This window comes from Oenanthe melanoleuca, chromosome 4, assembly GCF_029582105.1.
Source record: "Oenanthe melanoleuca isolate GR-GAL-2019-014 chromosome 4, OMel1.0, whole genome shotgun sequence".
Lineage (NCBI taxonomy): Eukaryota > Metazoa > Chordata > Aves > Passeriformes > Muscicapidae > Oenanthe > Oenanthe melanoleuca.
In genome coordinates, this window is record NC_079337.1 from 63,064,073 (window position 1) to 63,087,308 (window position 23,236).

At 38.6% G+C, this 23,236-nt stretch overlaps 1 protein-coding gene across 1 annotated transcript in view; it reads right to left on the minus strand.

The window, feature by feature from the left end:
* UVSSA (UV stimulated scaffold protein A) overlaps positions 1-22,861 on the minus strand; it is a 43,922-nt gene extending 21,061 nt beyond the window's left edge. Inside the window, exons 1-7 of the mRNA XM_056490912.1 lie at positions 22,612-22,861; positions 22,064-22,394; positions 18,685-18,805; positions 17,168-17,593; positions 15,990-16,099; positions 15,245-15,373; positions 2,033-2,144 (exon numbers count right to left, since the gene is read on the minus strand). Of these exons, the coding sequence (XP_056346887.1) occupies positions 2,033-2,144; positions 15,245-15,373; positions 15,990-16,099; positions 17,168-17,593; positions 18,685-18,805; positions 22,064-22,394; positions 22,612-22,709 (1,327 nt within the window). The 5' untranslated portion in view covers positions 22,710-22,861. The remainder of the gene's footprint in view (positions 1-2,032; positions 2,145-15,244; positions 15,374-15,989; positions 16,100-17,167; positions 17,594-18,684; positions 18,806-22,063; positions 22,395-22,611) is intronic.
* Between the last annotated feature and the right edge of the window lie 375 nt (positions 22,862-23,236).

Sequence of the window (23,236 nt, forward strand, 5' to 3'; positions counted from 1 at the left end):
AGTTCTACATCCACCTAAACTGCACCCATGCTCAATTCAAATTCTGTATTTAATAACATCACCAATTCTGAGATTGTAGTTATTATCCACATAAACACACACATAATGCAACTGCATATGTCTACATACTTATGCATAGAACTTGTCTTTCTAAATAAACTTTCATTTTTAACAAGTTCTTCAGCTCTCAAGAGAGCCACAAAATGTACCTTGTTGGTAGGACATATTTTTGTGAGAGAAGTGAAGGAGAATAAATTGACATTTAAATCAATAATTCACATGTCACATTTCAATCTATTTCCACAGTTATGTTTTACAGCTTTGTTTTCTGTTTTACTGTATCAAGTTAATCTGGTTTGTTCAGGAAAAGTTACAACAAAAGGAAAAAAACTTTTAACCATTCACACCTTCCATGTAATGCTGGGATTTTATTTTACATGGAAGGTTAAATGTTGCAGTTAGAACATTCCACTCATGCAGACTTTCATTTTCTAAGCCATGATTTTCAGGAATTCTGAGGTATTTTCAGACTATTTCCTAAACTGAGAACTTACATAATACCTTTAAATGACAGTAAGTAAATCTGAATGTCTTCAGAAGCATAAGGAATTATTAATTTCTTTCAAAATGTTGTTTTAAATGAACACATCAGATAAAGAACAGCCAAGAGTGACCATTAGCTCCCACATAACCATAGGTATACAAAATGAGAAAGATTTTGTTTTCTGATTGATTGACTTCTTCATTATAATGTATTTTCCTATCAGCAATAGTTTAAATACAAATTGGGAATTTCTTAATCCATTTTATATAGATTTTAAAAATATCCCTGAGTAGACAGCAGGCTTCTTCTTTTATCCTTCTCTACAGGAATTCAAATAGCAGCCAAGTATTGTGTTAGTGTGATACAAAGGGTGGGAAGATGCTTTATTTTTAAAAAATGTGTGTCATGAGAAAGATGGGATAAAAGGGAAGAAGTGAATACATTTCACTTCCAGTGGAAGCTGGCAAGTATAAACAGAACTTTTGCATGTCAGATTACTTAGGCTGCTGCTAAAGATACAGAAAATGAGTTCCAAGTGGTAGCTGAAGCCTGCCTTTTATGAGGTAAACTGCAGAAATGGGAAAAATAAGCATCAAAAGGACTGAAAAAGCCACAGCACAGCACCAGTCTTACACAAACACTCACTGACAAAGGTAGGAGTAAGACACTTCTTACAGGTTTTTAACTTAAAGCTTTTTGATGGTAGCTACCCTGAAATCTTGGGAGTCCTCAAATATCCCGAGATACACAGAGGCAAAGCTGCAGACTTACTAAGCAAGAAGTATAAAGGACAAGGAGCAATGCACTGCAGTTGAATTAAGATGAATTTTCTTCAGTAACACCATTCTCAATTTCACAAGAACACACAGTAAGTATAACTTCATTTAAAAATTACCTACTTTAATAAGAATGCAAAATGATAGTTTGTTATCTGGCATGTGCTCCATGGCTGTAATTCTGCACTTGAAGGCTGAGCCGCATTTAATATTTTCCAACAGCAGTACCTAAACAGAAAGAGCCACCCTGCAGAGCTCTAAGTTGGCCTTTCTATGAGAAGAAGTGGCTGTGCTGCTACTAATGCAGGTGATGAAACAGCCCCTTACCCCAGCTTACCAGACTGTTACTAGAATTTGCAAAATTCAGGCTCATTGCCAACTTTACTTTGAAATCCCTTTGCCCTCAGTGAAGCAAGAACACACTCCCATGTACTCTGCACACTTACAAGCACACAGGGTGCTGCCCCTGGCTCTGAAATCCTGTGGAAGATGATGGAATGAAATAAGCTGCTCGTCTCAGTTGCTCTTGCTCCTAAAAGTATTTGTTTATCCAGAGCCAATCTCTGCTCTGGTGTCCATGTAATGACTTCCTCAGAGCAGGCAGAGATTACCCACACTGCTGATCACTTTATTACTTCAGAATGGCTGTTTATTTACCTTAGTGCAGCAGTAACATGCAGGGATAAAGCCTGTCACAGCTGGGCAAACTCACCATATTCCTTTCGCAGGTGGTCTGGAATGTGGGGCTCATAACCTTCCTTCTCAGGGACCTCCACAAATTCATCTTCATCCTCGTCATCATCGTCATCATCCGAGGCTTTCATCTACAGAGATATTTTTGTTGGGGTTATTTTCTCTTTATTTTATGTGAAGACTGTTTTTCATTTCCCTTCACATTGAAAATATTTTGCAGATATCCTGATAGCCCTACTGAGACTTCTCTATGTCAAAAGTATTTCCCTAATTATGTATTTAATCTTTATCTAAGATTAGGCCTTTGCTTAACATTTTATCTCTAAAGCCATACTCTATCCTAAGGGCTTCTTTAAAGCCCCTTTTATCCATTAGAACACATGCAGTTGGTGAAGTCTGAGAAAGTGTGAAGCTATAAAATAAGACCAAAAAATCTTAAAATAACATCAAGATTTTGACTTAATAAGCAAATTACAGTCTTACCTCTACTCATTTGGATGATTCTACTCATTTAGCAGCACCCAAAAAAATCTGTGGCATGTTAAATGATATCACATGTTCAAAACCAGAGCAGGCAAACAGGAGGGGATGCTGATGAATGGGCAAGCTAATAGTGACCCAAATAACAATATTCAGATCTCTACACTACAGTGTTCCAGTGTGTTTCTTCACAACAGCACTAAGAATAATTTAACACATTCATTTCTTAACTGATCTGGTACATCCCAACCATTTATACCACCAGATAGCACACACTACTCTGATTAAGACCAACGAAACAGGATTTTCTTAAATGTGCACTTGGTTAGCCTTGCTGTCTGAAACTGAGGATCTATGAGTAGGTTAAAAAAAAAAAAAAAAAAAGTTCCAACTAACCAGGATAATTCATCCACATAAGTGGCTTCCTATATATAATGTAAGCTAGCAACTGCTGTATATGTGCCATCAAATCTAGACTTTTTCAAAGCTTGCTCCATACCTGAAAATTATTTTTATTTCTAAATTGCACATAAGCTAAAAGAATCTTTGTCACCAGACATGGCCTGTACTATCAGAGCTTTGAAAAATCAAAAGCAAGCTACCATAAAAAGGCAACAATCATGGAGACTTTAAGCTTTATTTCCTCCGCCCATGTTCAGAGTCACCTCATTTCCAACAACATAATTAGCACTTTATTGTATGTTTGCCATGAGCATTTACAAAGAAATAGTAAGAGGTATCCACTAAATCCAACCTTAGCACAAGCTATCACTTCTTTCACTTCATTGCAGCAACCCAACCCAACAGATAAGGAATAGCATAATTTTCACTATTTTCACTGTGCTCTTTACTTCTATTAATGCACCTGGCTTCTGTAAAAATACCAACTACTCATTGTTACAAGCACCAGAGGATACTGCAGGTTTTGCCTGCAGCAGAATTTTCCCAATCTAATTCACTACTCTAATCTTGTGTCACAGCTGAGTTCCTTTAAATCATACATATACTCCGAAGCCAAAAAATCCAACAGCCACATTGGTTTATTAAAGTTAGTTTAAAAATTAAAATAAATAATGACTTTTAAAAAAAATCAGCATTTTTTTTGGCCATAATTAATTGTAATCTGGACTGTATTAATTTCTAACAAAGAATATTAATTTATATTAATACACAGATAAACATTAACGCATAAAGAATGGGTGGTACAAGTTAGAAGTAAGATTCTTCCCTTTGTTTCAAAAGTGGTCTTTGATCTAAGAAAGCTGCAGTTCCAGTGAAAAAGAAGAAAAAAACAGATTTACTGTCCCAATGATAGGAGCTGATTCACTATTGCATTCTTACTACAGAGCACCTAATTAATGTTCATTTTAAAATAAAGTCTCAGGGTATTCATGCTTGAGAGCACCCTTCTGCCAAAGACAGGTAGGGACTCCAGTGCAGTCTCAGCCCAGTTATCCCTCCCTTGAGGGTTGACAACATTCAGGCTCTGCTGGTGGATCCTGTACCCTTGGTTTACTTTTTGTTTCCCACTGCAATAATTAATTTTTCCTGATCTAAAGGAAAGCAGCAATTCAGGCCATCCCTGGCCCAGCCAAGACAGATGCACACTGAGCCTGACCTCCTCAGCAGAAACCAAAAGAGAGTTCTAATCAAAGAAAGGATCAAATGTTCCACCACTAATCACAACTCCCAACACCACTAGATTTGGAAGCAGAACATCTGAGTGAAACTACAACTTTCAGAAGACATTCCTAATGGCCTTTAGAAACAAAAAAATCATCATGTTTTCCACTGCACATCTGAAGAGGGCTAGAGATTGAAGAGAAGTTAGTTGATTTGTATTTTAGTTTTGGTATTCTGCTGGTGCTGTCATTCCAGTTTCATCTGTTAGGAACAATTTAAATTTGGAAGTAACCTCCAGCAAATAACCTCCAGTATTTCTCCAGCTACAAGGAGGACATCATCATAATTCTCATATTCAGATATCATTCCTCCCTAACTATTAAAAAAAGACTCTATCAAGACAAAACTTGCCATAGGTGATCTTAGTCTACAACTTTGTGCCATAATGTACAAACTAACTTTCACATCATGAAAAGGGAAAGTAAATTCAGTGTATTTCCTTAGTTTTTACTCAGTCTGTAAACAAATAAACAGCAACAGGTTTAAGGAACAGAGAAATAGTATCAAACCAGCAAGAGGAAAAAACAGTCCAGCCTGATCATTTAATTTAAATTGCCAGATTATACCTAAAATAGCAGGGATATAATATCAGTACTTTCCTGCATGTCGTATCTGAGAGGACTAGAGGGAAAGCAGAGTACTATCTTTAATTGAAATTTTACCTAATTTGTTCATATCACTTGAGGCACATATCTCTCTGTATGGTAATATGCCAAAATTCAGTGGACTTCACTAATCCTCCACTTGAAAACTGCACTGGAAGCAACTTTGCTGTATTACCTGCATGATCTAAAACTTTAAAGCATGTGAAAAGCCTGACAGAGAAAAGGCATAATCAGATGCAAATTCACTTTGTTTAGGTACAATCCATGAACTGTGCATTCAAGTACTATAGAAAACATTAATCATAGGAAACTGTAATTTTTGTTATCAGTCTAACACTAATCAAAAGGGAAACCTGTCACTACCGCTGACCTGTGAAACGTCCCAATTATACTCTTCAGAAATGACAGGAGCACTTAACTTCCTCACTGAGTAAATGACGACAATCAATCAAGTTTGAATAACAATGAGCCACGGAGCTGAAAATTATTTTTTGTATAGAATCTACCCAGGAATTTATGAAAGGTGAAAAGCAACCCAAGGTTTTAGGGGCATTATGGCTTTCAGCTAGTGCAGCACATATCAAACACTAAACAGAATTTATGTGTTTTAATTTTCTAAAAGGTAGATGTGGACTTGGTGCTACAATGCATAACATATAATGCCAGATTTTAAATATGGGGGTCATTTTCATAAAATATTATGCGTATTGTTCACACCCTTGAATTTCCCTGGGGTCTTCTATTAAATTTAGATTTCCTGTAAAAAAAAAATTAAGTGCTTAGCTAACTATCAGGAATTAAGCCCTCTTTCCCCTTCAGACAAAGTCTTTATCTTGATCAAATCCTTAACAAGATAAATAAGTTATCTTTTTACGTTAAAATATTAAAGTTGTCACTGCTGGAAATTCAAGAAGTTGCACAGTAATAGCAGGTAGTTATATCTCAATTTACTTCATTCCAGTGGTACTTTATCAGAACCATCCCATTTAGGTTGGTTTGCTCCATTTCCTTGCTAGAGAAAGTGGGAGAGCTCATGGGCAACATTATTAGTTTGAAAAGTATCTTTTTCTTTTTTTTAGTTCTGCTTTTCAAGCATGAAGAAAGCTCCAAAAGCAACTTCTACAGATGTAGCAGGAAAGCTCAACCCCCTCATATGTGTTTCCACTACAGGTAAAGTTTTCCAGCCAATTAAAAAAATAAAAATAACCAATCCACCATTAATTCAGAAGAAATAAATATTTAAGACAATAGTTTTAAGTGGCAGAGTTAGTAAATTACAATCCTTTTACAAATGAGTGCTTAGGGTACTTTGGAAATATGAAAAAGGAGACTAAGATAAAAGCAAGCAATATGAAATTTCTACTGTACCATATCTGAAGGGAAGTAAAGTATAAGAGCAAATGATAAATACCACAATGTAAAGCTTTTCTTGTAGTGTACAAGATTAAATACTTCGAAGCTAGGTAGTCACACAACTGCTTGTTTCTCAATCACCTGTCAAAGAATGTGAGAAAAAAGCTCCTGGTTTCAAATCCATTCTAATTATCAGGTGATATGAGGAAAATCACCAACACAATCTTATCAGAGATGGAGGGTGAACGACCCCCTCTCTGCCACTAGAGAATGGTCCAGCTGAAGGGAAACCACATCCCCAGATATCAGAGGCTGCTTGCACCACCACTGCTCAAGTTCCATGAGGAAGGGAATTTTTCATTTGTTAATGGGCTCTAAAATATTGGTATTTATTTTTGTATTTATTTATCTAAGTCATAGAATGATGTGTTTGCAAAACTGTGTGTTGGTTGTTCGTTTCTTTAACATGGTAGGATCTCTCTCTCTCTCTCTCTCTCTATATATATATATATATAGATATCTATATTCCTGTGAGGAAAAATGGGATTTAGCTAGGCAATTTTCAGATTCTTGAGCTGGACCTATTTACATATGAGACTATGGTTTAAAAAAAGACAGAACCTACACATGCATTATTTTCACTGTAATCACTTGGAACATCTTCTCAATTCTCCTGATTTTTCACTAAAAACTTAAAATAGTGCTGACTATTCCAACTATACAAGTGCAAACAAACCATTTCCTCCCTAACTCATTAAAAAAAAATTTAAAAAACAGATGTTTCCTTATTACTCTGCATTATTAAAAAAATCTGGAGAAAATACTGGATGCCAGTAGAAATGCAATTGTTTCTCTTACTTTGCAGTCAATGCTCCAACAGCCTCCATCTGTTAGTGCAGCTCAGTGCAACCAGAGCCCCAATTAAAGGCCTTCTTCATCCATCCCAACCAGTAATAAATGTGAAAAAAGCCTCCACACAACACTTGGAAAGACGTGAAGAAAAGCCCTTGATCTTTTTCTCACATTTATACAAATTGATTTCTACATTCTGTTAAGAGGATTTAAAAACCCGAGTCTCTGCAATCATAATTAAAGCAAGCAATAAAATTACTGAAATATACAATGCAATCAGTTTATAGGACTAGATGTACAGCTACTACTAATTATTTTAGAAAAAGAAGGAAAAGATAGCACATGAAGAAGTCATATCTACTCACTAAAACACCACTTGCAAACTACTGCTGGAACCATTAAATAAATTTTGCATGGTCTAATTAACTTGGTTTGCAATCTCAATTACTTTTCACCCAAGAAATCACTTTTGTTCAGTTTTATGCGTGCCTGTTTCCCTTTTCTAAAAAAAAAAAATGATGTAAGGCATCCTCAGACAAGTGAACTCTAAACTTCATTTGTCTTTCAGCAGGCTTGATGGCTATGCATTTAAAAACCCATTCTATCTTATAAACTAAAAATTAAATGTACTCAGCTGTGATGGTCGTCATTGCATCTGCTATTTATATGCTAATACCCTCACTGAAAGATCTTGCAAATTATTCCACCATGCCAATATCTCATGTGCATCTACTCAAAGCCAACTAAATATTTTTCTAGAAGGTTTTGGTTAGGGAACCAGAATATTTATTGCAGTAGAACCTGGTTAGAGGGGCAACCTTAAGCACATGCGTTTTTTATTCAACCACAACACAAAACATACTTCAGTCATGTTAAATGAAATTTGGGGATATTCTATGTAAGAAAACAGTGACTAGAGTAAAAGTCTTCAGTGCCAGTAATAGAAACTGAATAGTCAAATTGTGTATCTTTAATGTAAAGACACATTCCTCCTTTTCCATTCTTTTATATCATCCAACACAGGGTAACATGGAAATAAATGCTGGCATTTGGACAGATTTTAGAACCATGCTCGAGTTCTCATGTGCAACACAAGGAAAACACAAACTACTAACAGAGCTGTATTTATAAGAACCTCCCACACACCCTCCCTCCCCTTCACTTTGGGATATGAACATAAATTCAAACCCCGATGACTGCAAATTAGATATGTGGTCCAGGCAAAGCACATTTTATGTTCACCCGTAAAAGTATCACCATTCATTCTATGTGTAGTTGCTCAACAGCACATAAGCATCTTGGCCAGGCTGACTTTTATTTAGGAATGCACTTCTCATATTATTTCCTAATTTCCAGGAGTTAGTAAAAGTGCTTAAAGGGTTCCAGCCCAACATTTAGCCAAAGTACACTAGAGAATGAGCATACCTTGCTCCAAATTGCTTTAGCAATTTAACAACTACCTGATGAAGCAGTTTTTACCTAAAGCAAGAGTCTGTGAGGATTCTCACAGTCCTGGAGGGGCAAGCTCAAAAAACAATTCAAATTACTCTGCATCCTCAGGAATCCTTTCAGAAAAAAATCTGGTACATCCAATAGATCCAGCAGACCAGCATGTGCCTTCACAGTTTCAGAGGACAGCAAAAAAAAGCAGTCTACAAAACTGATACACTGGACAAAATTACTACCCCAGGAAGATATTGCAAGGCAACTTTAGTATTTCTTGAGCAATAACCACTCAAGATGTGATCTCAGATGTATTTTCATATCTCACTACTAGAGCTCCTACCATCACCAAAATCAACAGTGTATGGTTGCATAAATCACCTCAATCCTTAAGTAAGTACATAAGAAAGGCCAAGTTCTCTTGCACAATCCACATCTTTCATAAAATAAGTATCACATTCAGGGGAGATGTAGCAGTTTTAGTTAAACTAGTGAAGGTTTCCAAGTCTAACAATAACAGGTAAATACACATTAAATAAACCTAATTTATTACAGACAGGTAAAAAAATATCCTATGCAAGATACACGTAACCTTACTTGAATTAGATTGTGAATTTCAGGTACAAAGACACTTTAGATGTGAATATACTTACTTTCATATTGCTCATCAGCTAAATTTAAATGCATTAATATATGTTTAAAGCCTAAAAATTTTCTTCCTTTTCCATTTTTATAAATATACATTTAGCAATAACCTCACCAAAAAAACCTACAAACCTCACCAAAAAAATTCACTTCAATATACTATTTCCCCTTGTAAGGTAGGATGGATAAAAAGCAGGAAGCAAATTTATATCTCCTACTTACAGAGCACACACTGCTCAGTATTCATAGATGAATCAAGGGAGATGACCCTTCGGCCTGAAAAACTTAAATACTTAACATAAGGGTTAACTTGCTGATGGAGACATCCTACTTTATTTTACACTCTATTAGAAGAGCTCCAAATTGCACCGTGCGACCTGCGAATCAGACTGGGATCAGAGGTCGTCACAGTGACAACCCGAAGAATTCATGGCTAGATCTGCATAACAAGATATTTTTAATAACTCCATAGCAGTGGCAGGCTGCATGGCCAGGGCAAAGCATAAAACACACCACAGCAACGCTCAGCTCTAGGGAAGAAACAAAGCCAACCAAACCCATCACCCAGCTGATCAGACACTTTAACAAGGGAGGGCTAATTTTACAGTGTTCTGTTTTTATATCAGTCCTACATCCTAATAAAACTTAAAAGAATAGAAAGCTCTTTCAGCTGAAAAGTGATTACAAAAGAGACATTTAACAGAAATAATAATATGACAAACATGACAATAAAAATAACACCAATTAAAATAAGGAGGAGGGAAGAGGGAGCATTAAGTATCTGTATGACCTATTTAATATTCTGTGTTTACTTTTACAGTTGTGGTTGACCTGAATTTTTTGAAAAATACTACCTAGACAAAAAAAGAAACATTTAAATGTTGCCTGGGCTACCAATCTGATCATATAAATATCAATACATTTTATTATTTATTCTGACCACATTACAGAGTAACAATACATAAAATCTGGTAAAGAACATCTTTAGGTGTAATGCTGACATATTTATCCAATATTCCTATATTTCTCCATAGAAAAAATGCTCACAATAATCACCAAGTTACCATTCAAATCTTATATGAAATGCTTTCAGTTTTCAAAGGGCAGCTTTTTGTTAAGAGTTGGGGTTTTTGCTAAAAAGCAGCACCTGAGGAAAAGACTTCTCTATAAAGGTGCCTCTTGCTGAATGGTCTGAGCATGTTTTAGCAAGTTTGATTTCAGACACTGTGAGGGATCACTGCAGACAATTACCTAACCCCCAGAAACAGATTCTGTAAAATGAACAAGAGGAAAAAACTTTAAGGATGTGAGTACAGGAAGCTGTTACAGAGAGCTGTCAGTGGGACTGGATTCTCTATGGCTACAGAAGCAGAAAAAGAAATCTAAAATTCAAATGCAGATTTTTTCATTTTTTCAAAACCAAGCACTAACTTAACAAAAAGACAGATGTGAAAAGAGCTGGTTATAAAGGTACAAAATGATTAGGCAGAAATAAGTCATTAGAATTGCTAAAATGCCAAACTGCAGTTGAAGACATGGGAAAAAAAAAATCAGCAAGTCTTGTAATTGCCAAGTAATTGGCAGAACTCTGCTTAATTTATAACATACTAAAATTTTAACCTTTTAATGTAATTTAGGACTAAATAGTTAGCAGCAAATATTTAAATTGTAAATTTGCAACAATTTTCTGACATTACTCTTTCTGAAAAAATCTGACTTTTGTATTATAGTGAGATTTGAATATCAGGTTCTGGACAACACAAGGACAGGCTCCTCCAAATCTAATTATTAATGGCATTATTGAGTTCAACCAGATGTTTCACATGGATAAAATTAAGTACACGAATAAATCAAGATCCAAGTGCACGCTTAGATTTGACAGTAGATAAGAAAAGGTGAAACAAAAAGTAATGAATACAGTTAATGAAAACTATATATCCCTGGTTTTTAATGTAATTTGAAATTTAAAATTCAAAGTGTTACAGGCCTGTTAAATGATCCCTCTGCTGATAGACACCTGAATGGGGTGTTTCTCACATCATTTTTCCTCCTGCATTCTGTCTGCCCAAATTTTATCCAGCCTGAATACTAAACCTTCCACAGCTTCCCATACATAAGCACACTTTGAATGTACAAAATCCAGCTAATGAGCTACATTTCTATCAACAATGTCAGGATTTCAAGTATTATCCTAATGGGTAATTCTTTATGGAAAGGATGCAAGCAAAAAGTAGTGTGCATGACTTAAAATACAGTACATACTTGTCCTCTCTAAAACTGTAAGATCATTTGCATCTAATCAGCAGCAAATCAGACATGAAACAAGTAAAAAAATAAAATCCAGTATTATAAGAAAAGGAAGAAGATATTGAGAAACAAATCTATTTCTAAACAGCAAAAAAAATATTCTTAAGAACAATTTGATCATAAGTTATTAGTGCAAAAGAATCAAAAGTCTGGAAACACCTGAAAACAAGACTGAGCAGATGAGCGGCTCTGGATCAAGGTGGCACAGAGAAAAATGTGGAGCATGCAGTTTGCACTCCCTCTACTGGGCACTGGGATTATCCCAAGCAGGCACTCAGAGAAGAAAGGGACATGTCCGAGCATCCTGGTACTGTGAAATAAAAGCCTGTAAAGCTCCCATCCTCTTCACCAGCATTCAGCCAAAACCCAGACTCACAGAAAAAATAAAATTCAAAACCTCAAAATGCTATACCCTCAGTGCACTTTCTGTCAGAAACATGACAGACACTCCAAACAAGGATTTAACCACAGCGAACATAACCTGTGTAAACTCATTTGTCTTTGACCAATACAAGTAGTCTACATTTTTTTTGTCCACCCTCCACCCATTTGAAAAAGTAACAGCTTGTAAGAAATACCTTGACTTCTGATCTGCTGGGAGCACAGCAGTGGGAACGGGCAATGTGTGACTTGGCATCTGGGATGTACTAATAACTATAAAATCTGCTGCAAGGGATTTATTTCTAGACAGTCAAAGTATAACCTTTGTTTTTCTTTTCCCTCTCCTCCCACAGCTCCTGAGAGGCAAGCACAAAACACAGGCACTTGTGCTGGCAGGATGTAAGTGTCACACAGAAATGATGGCCCTCCTTGTAATTAAGACTCTCTGACTGTTTGTGTTTTTCACTCTCATGAAGGAGAAAAGAAAGAAGTGGTTATAGCTCATGTCACTATAAAACATTTTAAGTCAAAGTGTCTCACTGTATAAAGTTCTGTTCTTTCCTTCAAGTGACCTTGTATAAGGGAAGTTCCCTAAACCTCCAAGAAAGTTTTTCTGTGGTTTGCAAAGCAGTTTGACTTTTCCATTTTTCAGTAAAGGTAAAAAAGAACTTCAGAGAAAGTAACTTGTGTGAATTGTATATTAAACTCTGATTGCCAAAGGCTCCTGCCTCGGAGGCCTCTGCTCTGTGATATGGAAAATGAAATAAGAAACAATGGAAAGCATGGATATAATAATAAGGATTGCCAAAACACACACCTTGTGAACCAAGCAAATGTTTCTTCTATGGGATCAGGCCATGCAAGCACCAATTTCTTGCTCTCAGTATAATTTACATCAAGCCACGCTGCTGGTATATTCACACTAAATTGCAGCAGCAAGAATTACTCCAGATATATTAGCATTAGCACAATTATTAGCATTTCAGCCATATCCATGTGTAACTGATCAGGTAAAAAAGAGTAGCAATGACACATGGCAATCGTAAGGCACCCCAGGACCTTCCCTCTTTAAAGTGGCAGTTTCATTGTCTCTCACTAAACCCTTCCCTTTATCAACCCTCTTGATCTCAGTTTAAGGATGAGTAAAGTCTTTACTCCCTCTGTTCCCAGACAGAACAGAAACAAAGCAAAGAATAGAAAGATGAAACAGGGGGAAATCAGTGACCACAGAAGCATGGAGATTGAGCAGGAAGAAAATGCAGAAAGTCCCAGGAGAATGGGCAAGCCCAAGTCCCCAGCCAAGTTGCCAAGTCCCTGTCACCCTGTTTTATATTTGCTAATTAAATAAAACCACTCTCTCCCCAAAAGAATGGCTTGCTGTGCTGCAGGATCATGACAGTTGAAATGAGCAAGCACACAAACAGCTCACCTTTACATTCTCCAGTTAAGGATACAGCTACCTCAGAGTGCATCACCAGTAATGCCATCCTATCCAAACACAGAGATGGCACAGACTACCTGCAAACCAATTTACGTGGCACCCTCTGCACTCAGCCACTTGATTCACGTTCTCCCTCTCTGCTTACTGAACCTCCCCTTCATTTCCAGGTGTGCTCATCTCCACACATGACCAGCACTCACTGGTCCCATGTGATCACATCTGTAAAGTTTTGGCAGGACAGGGTGGCTGGGAGCCAGGGCTTTGAAGGACAGCCAGCCTGTCACTACTTCTTCTCTTGGCTTTAGAGACACAGAAGACAGCAAAACTTTGGCACAGCAGGAGCTGCAGCTCCAAGGACATGAGGACACTCAGACAAAAACACAATACCTAACACAGGCAGCAATGCTCAATTAAAGAGATGAGTGCAGTTTTTCACATGCTGACAAGTAAATATTTGACAGATGGGGATTTAAAAACCATGGCCTAAGAGATTCTGTTTATTTTGTTCTACCAGATTCCCGATTTACCATGTTTTTACATTTCAATAAAGTCATCTGACACATGAATAAAATATAATTTATGCAGTTTCCTTCTGCTGTACAAAGATCTCTGTGTTCAGGTTATAAATCTAAAATAACTCAGCAGTAACACTAAATTTTATTATTTTCCACTGGAGAGAAACCCTAGGAATATTTATATATTGTTTTCAATGCTTAAGATAACTTAGTCTGCATTGCTTCATTTTGAAAGTACTGTGAGCACTATTGGCTTCCTATTTTTTTCCCTTTTAGCAATGGAATTTATTAGCTTTCAAATTAATATAGGTATTAGTTCTAAACATGCTATATAAACATACAGATAGCATTAGTCACTTTCACAAGTGGTAACAATACCACTCTAAACACACACACATGAAAATCAAGGCTTGAATGTCTTTTATATCTTACAAGAAATATAGCAACCAATATTCCATGCAGAGGTGCAGCAAATGAAGTCCTGTCAAGCAAATGGCAGGAATGACAGCAGATGTCTGGATTCCTTCATAGCTGGTTGCATAAAGGTAGCACACATATTTCACTGGAGACAAAAGCCTCTGACACGACAGTCTTTCAGTACTTTTCATTCAGAGTTGGCATTTTTGACTGGTGTGGCACGTCAGGAGGTGTTAAGATGATGAACCATATTAATCTTGATTTAGCTTCATTTGTACAATGAAGGCAAAGTCTACAACACTCAGTCATGGCTAAATGAGGCTACACAATTTAGCTCAAGGTGTTATGTCCAGATCAAATTCTCACAATCCAGTAAATCCAAACCAGATTCTAGTCTGGACTCTGACCCAAAGCACTTATTTTTGTATCAAGCTACGCAGTTATTTCATTTCATTTCGTCACAGCCAATAGAAATTAGTATCATGCAGCTTTGCTTTTTGTCTATGTAAACAGGCCATAAACTCCTTTTTGGATCAGAATAATTTATTTGATCTTTCAGTCTCTGTTTATTCACAAAATCTACCTATTTCACAAGAACTGTCATAGGTAATTCATCTCTGTGAAATAGTTTGATGCTCTGAATTTTCCTATGATAACTGTAATCTCATTACATGCTTAGTACAGAATAAATGCTACAAAGCAGAGAAACTACCCTCCTGAACTGAGACTCTCAGAGTTAGCAAGTTGTGAAAGAAAATCAGCAGTACAGTGTCTACTGAGAAATAGGCACAAAAGAAGCTGAGGACTTAACAGTGCTACACGTAAAGCAACAAAGAGTAAATAAAATCTGCACTTACCCACTTCTCTATCCTAAACAACAACAGGGATGCTTTAAACAGTTTTGGTCTAATGACCAGGCTCCTGGAATATTATACAGGTGGTCAGTGCTCCTTGAGGGAAGCCACGATCAGCTGAACTAGTGTACTTTACAATAAAACTTGTGTAGAAAAGTTTCCCAGGTTAGGGGTTAAAGAAAGAGCATTTTTCTGTATACAAGCAAAGCTTTACTAATGGCCCTCTCTAGTTAAACAGAACTTTAAGAAACTCACCACTTTTCTTTTTCTTGCTTTAAAGGAAATGTTCATTTCCTTGTATTTCTTCATAGCAGTCTCCAATTTATTCTTGTGCTCAATGGCACATCTTAGCCGATCATCATTGATTCCTGCTCTGGTAAGTAGCTGCAAACCAAGAAAGCAACATTTTATTTTCTTCCAGAAATCTGAGCCAAAAAAAAAAAAAAATAATTCCAGTTTTCCCTCATAATTAATGAAACAAGTGTTACAAATTCTTTGTCTTAAAAGGGACAATTGGTAAAGCCAATTCTTTTTCTATCTACACTATAAAAACTAATAGCAACTAGTGAAGCCAAAGAATGAACAGCTATTACAAACATCTTCTGGGAGTGCCCTTCAGGAGGCCAAATTCCACACAGGAGGCTCCATGATATACTGCTAACCTGACAGAGAGAAGTCTTACAAAAATAAGCTGTGTTTTACTTTAAGACTTTGCAAAGAAGCCATGTTTTACCTACCTTAAAAAAAAAAAAAAAAAAGGAAAAAAAAGAATTGCCTATAGGTACCACACCCAAGGCTGAGAGCTATCAAACAAGCTACACAGCTCCTGAAGTCTCCTTTAGTCCACCCTTACTGGAATGGAAATCATCTCCAATTGTTCCTGTTTCTTCAACCTTCATTTCCTTTTGGGTCACTCTCCCTCAAGCTTTACTGTATCCCAGTCCTTGTTTCACCACCTTTTTATTTAAAAATGAAGAAAAAATAATTCTCTTTATCTCACCTGAATCCAGGACTGCACAGAAGGCCAGAACTTATTTCTGAGAAGTTTGTGAGCATCCATGACACTGTTTATGATGGCAGTATTATCTTCATTCTCTTGCACTTTTATATCTGCTCAAAATGGGGAAGGAGTTAGTTCATGACATTTAGGGTATCTTCACTACAGGAGCTAAAGAAGCCAAATTACTCTAAGACATTTGATCACTCCCAAGGAAGTTAAAAACATCAGAATGCTTCTCTGTTCAGTATTAATTATTCTATTACTATTCACACATTCAAAAAATCTGAGGAAAATTTGGAAAGTGTTCAGTCCAGTATGCCAGAAATGTCGGTTAAGTAATTATTACTAAGGAATCACCAAATAAACCACAGGCAAGTTCAGCCTTACTATTTACACTGTATCTTGTCTCAAGTTCAAATGAACTGGGCCTTATTGTACCAATTTCTTCATATTCAATACAAAATAATCCCTACCCTGGTAGTAACAGAACTTGAGTGCCAAAGAAGCCAAGTATACCATTATCCAAGTAAAAATTATACTTTTCACTCACTTTTGTCAGCAGAGAAGCAGATATCACCCTTACTGCCTGTACATGGAATTCCCTTAGGATAGCAATTCTAAGAAACTTCCAAAACACAAATCATCCTGGTTTTTCTACAGGTAATTCATACTAGTAAAGTTATGCAAAAAAAAGGTGTAATGACTTGCTAGGAAAACTTAGTTCCTTGCAAGGAAAAAGTTTCAGAAACACCTAATTGTAAGGTTTTTAAACTAGCAGCTTATTCCCCAGCTACAGAGAGAAAGAGGTGAATAGTAATGAGAAAGAAAATTGTATTTGATAAACACATTTTGTAAAACACAAGAGACTCATTATAGATACTATGAAGTGTTATAATGAGCTTGCAACAACTATTACAGAAGGTCAGTCTTAGAAGGCAATTAATGAAATCTACTAATCACACACAAGGACTCCCAGTACAACTAAGAACAGCTACTAGAGGAACCAGAAACAGAAAAATAAATAAATAAATTTTAAAAATCAAAGTGGTGTCCAGGAATCCCAAAGCAAAATGGTATCCAGTAACCCCAGCATTTAAGTAACAGAAACAAAACAAAAACCACAAAACACTTCAGAGAAAGGCTGCCTCCAGCTATATGTCAAAAATTCTTCCAGGTACCTGTGGAGACTTCAAGGTCTAGAGTATATTTATGTGAAATAAGCCCATGGTTCCTAACAAAAGTCTGGTACTCATCATCATCGAGAACAGGGCCACTGCACTGAATGTCTGAGCATGTGCCTCCATCCAGCTCTTTTTGCTCAGGCTTCTCATCTGCCTCTTTGTTTCCATCAGTTGCAACACAGTGAGAAACAGGAAGAATGTCCTTGCTGCAGCATGGCTGTTCATCGTCCATGCACCCCAGATAGGATGGGTTAAGTTCCCCCTGGGAGCACAAGGGGGATGCAGGTCCGGCCTCATTAGCAAATGTTCGTTTGCTGAGTTCCAGGTCAATGTCGTTCACCCCAAAATTGAAGGGATCTGGCATCAGAAGCTGGAAACAGTTTTCCATCTCTGTCAGTGTATCAGCAATCTCTTGGGACATTTCTATCAAAACACAATTATTTTATAAAATTGTTAGATACTGTAAAATATTAATGTCTCCAGAGCAGACAGAAGTACAAAACAAATATGACTGCTAAAGGATGGAATCCATTTATTCAGTGAGGACTGAGCCATACAAATCTTCCTCTTCTGCAGAAATTGTCCTTATAAAAGTGACAATACCTAAGCAGGAAATCTAGAATTTCCTGAGCCAGGCATGTAGAATCAGGGCTCCTCCTTTCCTTACCCTCTTTAAAATTTCAGTATGTAAAGATGACTAAAGTGCTTCATAGGATTTGAAGGAAAACAAAGTGCAATGAGATATTCTTAGTGATGTTGGAGGGTATTCATTTTACAGTCATGAATTTTATAGCTGTGTGTAGGAATAGCCATGAATGCATGTTATTGCTCAAAGAGATGCTATTGATACAAATTACTTTAAGAAAGTTAAATCTCTTTAAAATTCCACTCTCATGCATGAAAACATTTCCAGGATGCTTCTTTGGGATGACAGAAATGTGTCTGCTATGCAAATATTGCTCAGAGACTTGGGACTCAGTTACACTTTCTAGCTGCACTGTGACACTTTTCACATTTATCCTACACCGTATTCTGTGATTCTGTGCAGGAATCACAGGATTCCTGTGCAGACCATTGCCTGTATTTCTGGAACACAATCCCTGTATATATAATGTAAGTAATGCCACCGGCCAGCAAGGCATTGGGAAGTTCGCGCCTAACAAAAATTAAGTCACTAGCTCAAAAAAGTCTTATGATTTGTTTACTGGGGGTGATGCACTCATACTTTATTGAATTAGACACTAGATCTTTCTTGGTAACATGTTCTTTCTTTTCCATCTCTTTCTACTGAAGTCAGACAGCCACTTCTTTCCTCTGCTATTCTTTAGGTGAGAGAGAGGAAGGGTTGAGCTCCAACAAATGCAGTATTCCTGCTTTCTGTGGTCAGCTATTATCTGGATAGCTATTCTCTCAAAATTATTTTATATACCCTTAAAAAGACTGCTTTAAAAACAAACAAAAAAACAAAACCAATTTTAGTTGAAAAATGAACTAAAAGAACAAAAGCAACCAACCTTCCATTTCTTTTTCAGTTCTTTTGACTTTTTCTTTGTAAACGTTCTCCAGTCGTTTCTGCTTCTCCTCTTCCCTTCTCCTTTCAGCCACAGTTCTGGCATGCACATCTTGAAAATCCACCTAAGGAGGAAATTAAGAAAAAAAGTGTAACCCTCCTCGTAAGAAATATATAGAAAATCCATTTCCTAAGATCCTTATCTGTGCTGAAAAATCCTGTAACATCAGTGATCAGCCAGAAGCTCAGCAGCATTTTCTTTTATCTCTTCTCCCCCTTGAATCAATAACTACAGCAATTGTGAACAGAGTTTTTACTCTTACTAATAAAGGACTGTTGAGAATCAATGGCTTTCAAAAGGAAATCATAAGGTAGAAAAACAAGCCCCTTAGAATTTCACATCCAGAGTGCAGAAACAAACTGGGCTTTGAGAGACTTCAGTCACAGCACTGGAGACAAGGAGTTAGGGAGAATCAGCAGGAAGAGACTATGCAGGGTAGATACTAAGATTACATGAAAACATCATACCAGGTCCACCAGCAAATTTAGAAAAATTTGTAAGCACTATAACAACTAGTATATATACACAAGTTACAGAAGAAATTTGTAAGATAGAAAAGTAAAAGAGAAGACCTTCAAATTTATTTAGAAAGACAAATTTGTGATTTTACAATCACACTGTTGGGTTTTAATATTGAGAAAAAAAACCATTCAGTCTCACTTACTTATGGCTGAATTATAAATATTAATCTGAACAACTCAAAATGCTTATGTTTCTTAAATATTTAGCAATATTTTGGTTTTTAGTCTGGTCTTAGAAGGGATCAAAAATGCAAAATAATTTTCTCTCCTGTTTTAAAGAAAGGAGGCTTGATTGCATTAATGCAGAAGGAAACCCTTTTGAAAAACACAGAATTTCCTCTGATTGCTATTATATAACTTTTATGAACTGCCATATGCTGAGTGCTGAGCAAGCCTGCACTTTACTGATTCTGCAGCCCACAGACTTTCTGGTGCAATGTCTCCATTACAAGCACTCACTGAAGGTTTGTCATTCTTGCCACTGTTCGATTAGCAAGCATGCCAACATCCAGTAATGGCTCTCAATAACTTTCAACAAAGTTTTGGAGTCACACAAATGTTTTTATCTAACAGCTGTCCAACAAACTGTTGTGAAGGATCTTCTATTTCCAGTTTAGGAAATATGCACACTCACTACTTTTTTCAGTAGGGAATGGGTGTGCAGAAGGGTGGTAGGGCAAAGATCTGGTCTCACAACCTGCTGCATCGTGAAGTTGCACAGCTCCCTACACAGAACTGGGAGAAACAGATCCACCCAAAGAGCAACACTGTGCACAAAAGCAGAGCAAAGACATACAACCCAGGAACTACAGCCACCATTTGCTGGCAGTCAGGCTGGACTGCACAGCAAACCAGACACAGCTACAGCTTCCTAAAGCACAACTTCTGCCTCATGCCAGAGTACCTGCAGTGGAGTCATTTGCCCATTCTTTCCCATTCTCTGCACCAAAAGGACCATGAAGCCTTTTATTGTTGGTGTGACATTATGGAATTAAATGCATGAGGAGCAAAAACTGCTTGACTGAAAGGATGCTAAGCAGCAGGCTGAGACAATTACTGCAACTTTTGTGAAAATATTGGAACACAGCAGTATTATACTCTCTGTGGATCTGCCTGAAATCCTGTTCTGTAATTCCATCCATGCATTGCTCAGATACAAAGATTACGAGTCATGGGCCCAGATATGCAAATATTTGGAAATGTGTGAATTTTTTTCCCCTTTTATTCTTAACTTTGATACAGGAACTTGAAAATAATTCCCTTCATGTATACTGAAGCATTATTTGCTTTTAAAGCCAAACACTTATAGAGGTACCTGCTTGGTACCTACTGCTACTGACCTGCTAACATTAAAAGACTGGGGAACACTCTTGTTTTACACCCTAACAGAGCAGCAGCTGTCATCTTCTGACTGTTTATAAAGTGATTTTGGTGATCATTAAGAAAAAAACAACCAAAGCCCAACCATAAACCACATACAGAGCTAACACTCCGACCAAGTTGTCCTGTACTACTGAACCAAACCTGTAAAACTGAAGAGCTGATGCATTTTACTACAAAATAGTAGCAAACACCTCCTGAAAATTTTTGGTTGCTTCTCACATTTCAAGTATGAAGCTGGCAAAAGGCCAGTTGGCTCATAACATGAACTACCTGATATGGCTTCTATTAGTATTAATGCCTGTAGAAGAACTCAAATTCAGCTGCTCTATAAAATAGCACAGCTCATATCAAAACATGGAGAGGGATCCCCCAGTTGTTACTGGGGAGCAGCCACAGACCACAGGAGCACAGACAGACCTGCCAAACTTCAGCAGAGTTGTTGTACACTTGTGTTCAACTGGGTGAAACTGTTTACGTGTTAAAGCCCCCTTGTCTCAGTCTTGCAATTCTCATGACTGTCATTTAGTTTTCTTCCTATCTTAAACAAGATAAAAAAGGGTAATTCAAAGATAATCATCTTTTGTGAGCAGATACCAAAATCTGGATAAAACACCAGCACAGCACAGTTCAGTAGGGAACACCCTTAGCGTACTATGAAAGCCAGAAAACAACAGAAATACATCAGATATCACAAAGGCTTTTCATCTACTGTTAGGAATCTGAATCTGTCTTTCTGAAGAGAAAGAAAATCAGTATATTTACTGACAGCCCATAATTATCACTGTAGCTAGTCTGAATGCTAGAATAGCATTCCAAATTTCACTGTTGCACCTCAGAACACAGACTAAAGCAGTAGAATGTTCCAAACACAGTAACTTGAAGTGACATCTAAAAGCAAAGATTTACATGAGATTTTTCTTTCATAAAACCTCTTTTCTGGCAGAGTAACACTGCAGCTGAAGGTGGCAGGCACATACACCTGCAAAGTTGTACTGGAGAGGGGACCTAGAACTGGGCACCTCAGTACAGAAATCAGGATAGTTTAAATTGGCACAGAAAGATTTAATAGCTGTTTATCCTCAGTTTAAGGCGTGTCCATTATTGCCCTTCCCAAAAGAGCTAAACCTTGGGGCTGCAGTCAGGAATCAGAGGGTGAGAGACAGCTGGTGACCCTGAAAGAGGCAGAGCCCAGCTGCGAGTACAAGACTGGGGTTTCTAAAACCTACAGTACTGCAAGATGAACAGAAAGAAAGCCTGTGGTTTGTTTTCCAAAGACCATGCTCAACAGGAGGTCTCTTACAGGCAATGTTGTTTCCTACAGCTTTTTTTTTTTTTTTTTAACATTTATTGGTTGCCTTACTTTGAACATGTGGTGGTCATCACCTAATACCACGGAGTGGAGTAAAAGCGCAGAGTACCTTCTTGTTCTGCTTTAGGAAGTGGTATCCCAGGGAAAGCTGCTTGTAGGCCTCCCCGTATTTCTGGTGCCAGTCCTGCACTGCCTTGATGGCCGCTCTCCTCAGCTTCTGCGCCACCTCCTTGGGCGGGGGGAGCGGCTGCTCGTGGTCTATCCCCACCGTGAGCTCCAGGAACTCCTGGAAGTTGGAGATGAGCAGCGTCCTGAAGTGGTGGGACCTGGCGAAGAGCTCCTGCGCCAGCTGGAAGGCGGAGAAGCGCATCTCGGCGTGCTCCTCCCGCAGCCGCGTCAGCAGCAGGTGGTACGCGTGGCTGATGTGCTCCTCCGACGACCTGAGCACGGAGAGAACGAAGAAAAAGGAGGGGAGATACTTAATAAGAGGCTCAGCATGTAAAAACGTTCATCTGGGGACGTAATTTATTCTAAATTTTAAGTGAGCAGCTTCTGTGCTGGCAGCACCAGTCCCCAGCGCTCGGGGCGGCTCCGCCCAGCACCGCCGGCCTGGGGACAACGAGCAGGGCTCGGCTCTGTCCCTCCCTCCGGCCGTACTTGCAGATCTTCTTCAGCTCCTTCATCCTGCCGGGCTCCAGCCGCGGCTCCCCCGAGGTGGTGAGCTCCTCCACCAGCTCAGCCAGGCGCTGGTCCATCTCCGCCGGCACCGGGACACCCGCCCCGAAGGTCCCTCAAGCCGGGCGAGCCCCGGCCGGGATCCACCAGCGCCGACGGGCCCGGGCGCGTCTGGGCGGCGCCATCTTCCGGGCCAGGACGGAGCCCCGCCCCTAAGGAAACCCCGCCCCTCAGCGTGGGCCGCGCCCCACAAGCGCAGGCGCCCGCCGGCGGCCACACCCACACAGAGCCGCGCCCACCGGGAGCTGGGACCACGCCCCCTGTGAGCCCAGCCCCTTTGGGTGCTGCTCCCCCCGCCCGTGCGGGTGGTACCTTCCTCCACCCCCCTCTCCCGGCACCTACCACTGCCCCCAGAGCAGCTTCCGTGCATGCGCTGCCCACGTGACCTACCGGCACCCGGAAGCGCGGCCGGGGAAGGGCCGGGGAAGCCTTAAAGGAGCCGCGCCCCGGTTTTGTGTGAGGGGATGGTTAACCCCTCGTTGTCTCTGGAGGGGCGAGCCCGCACACAGCGCCTCTGCTTACCACAGAGTTAATTACAGCTCCGAGA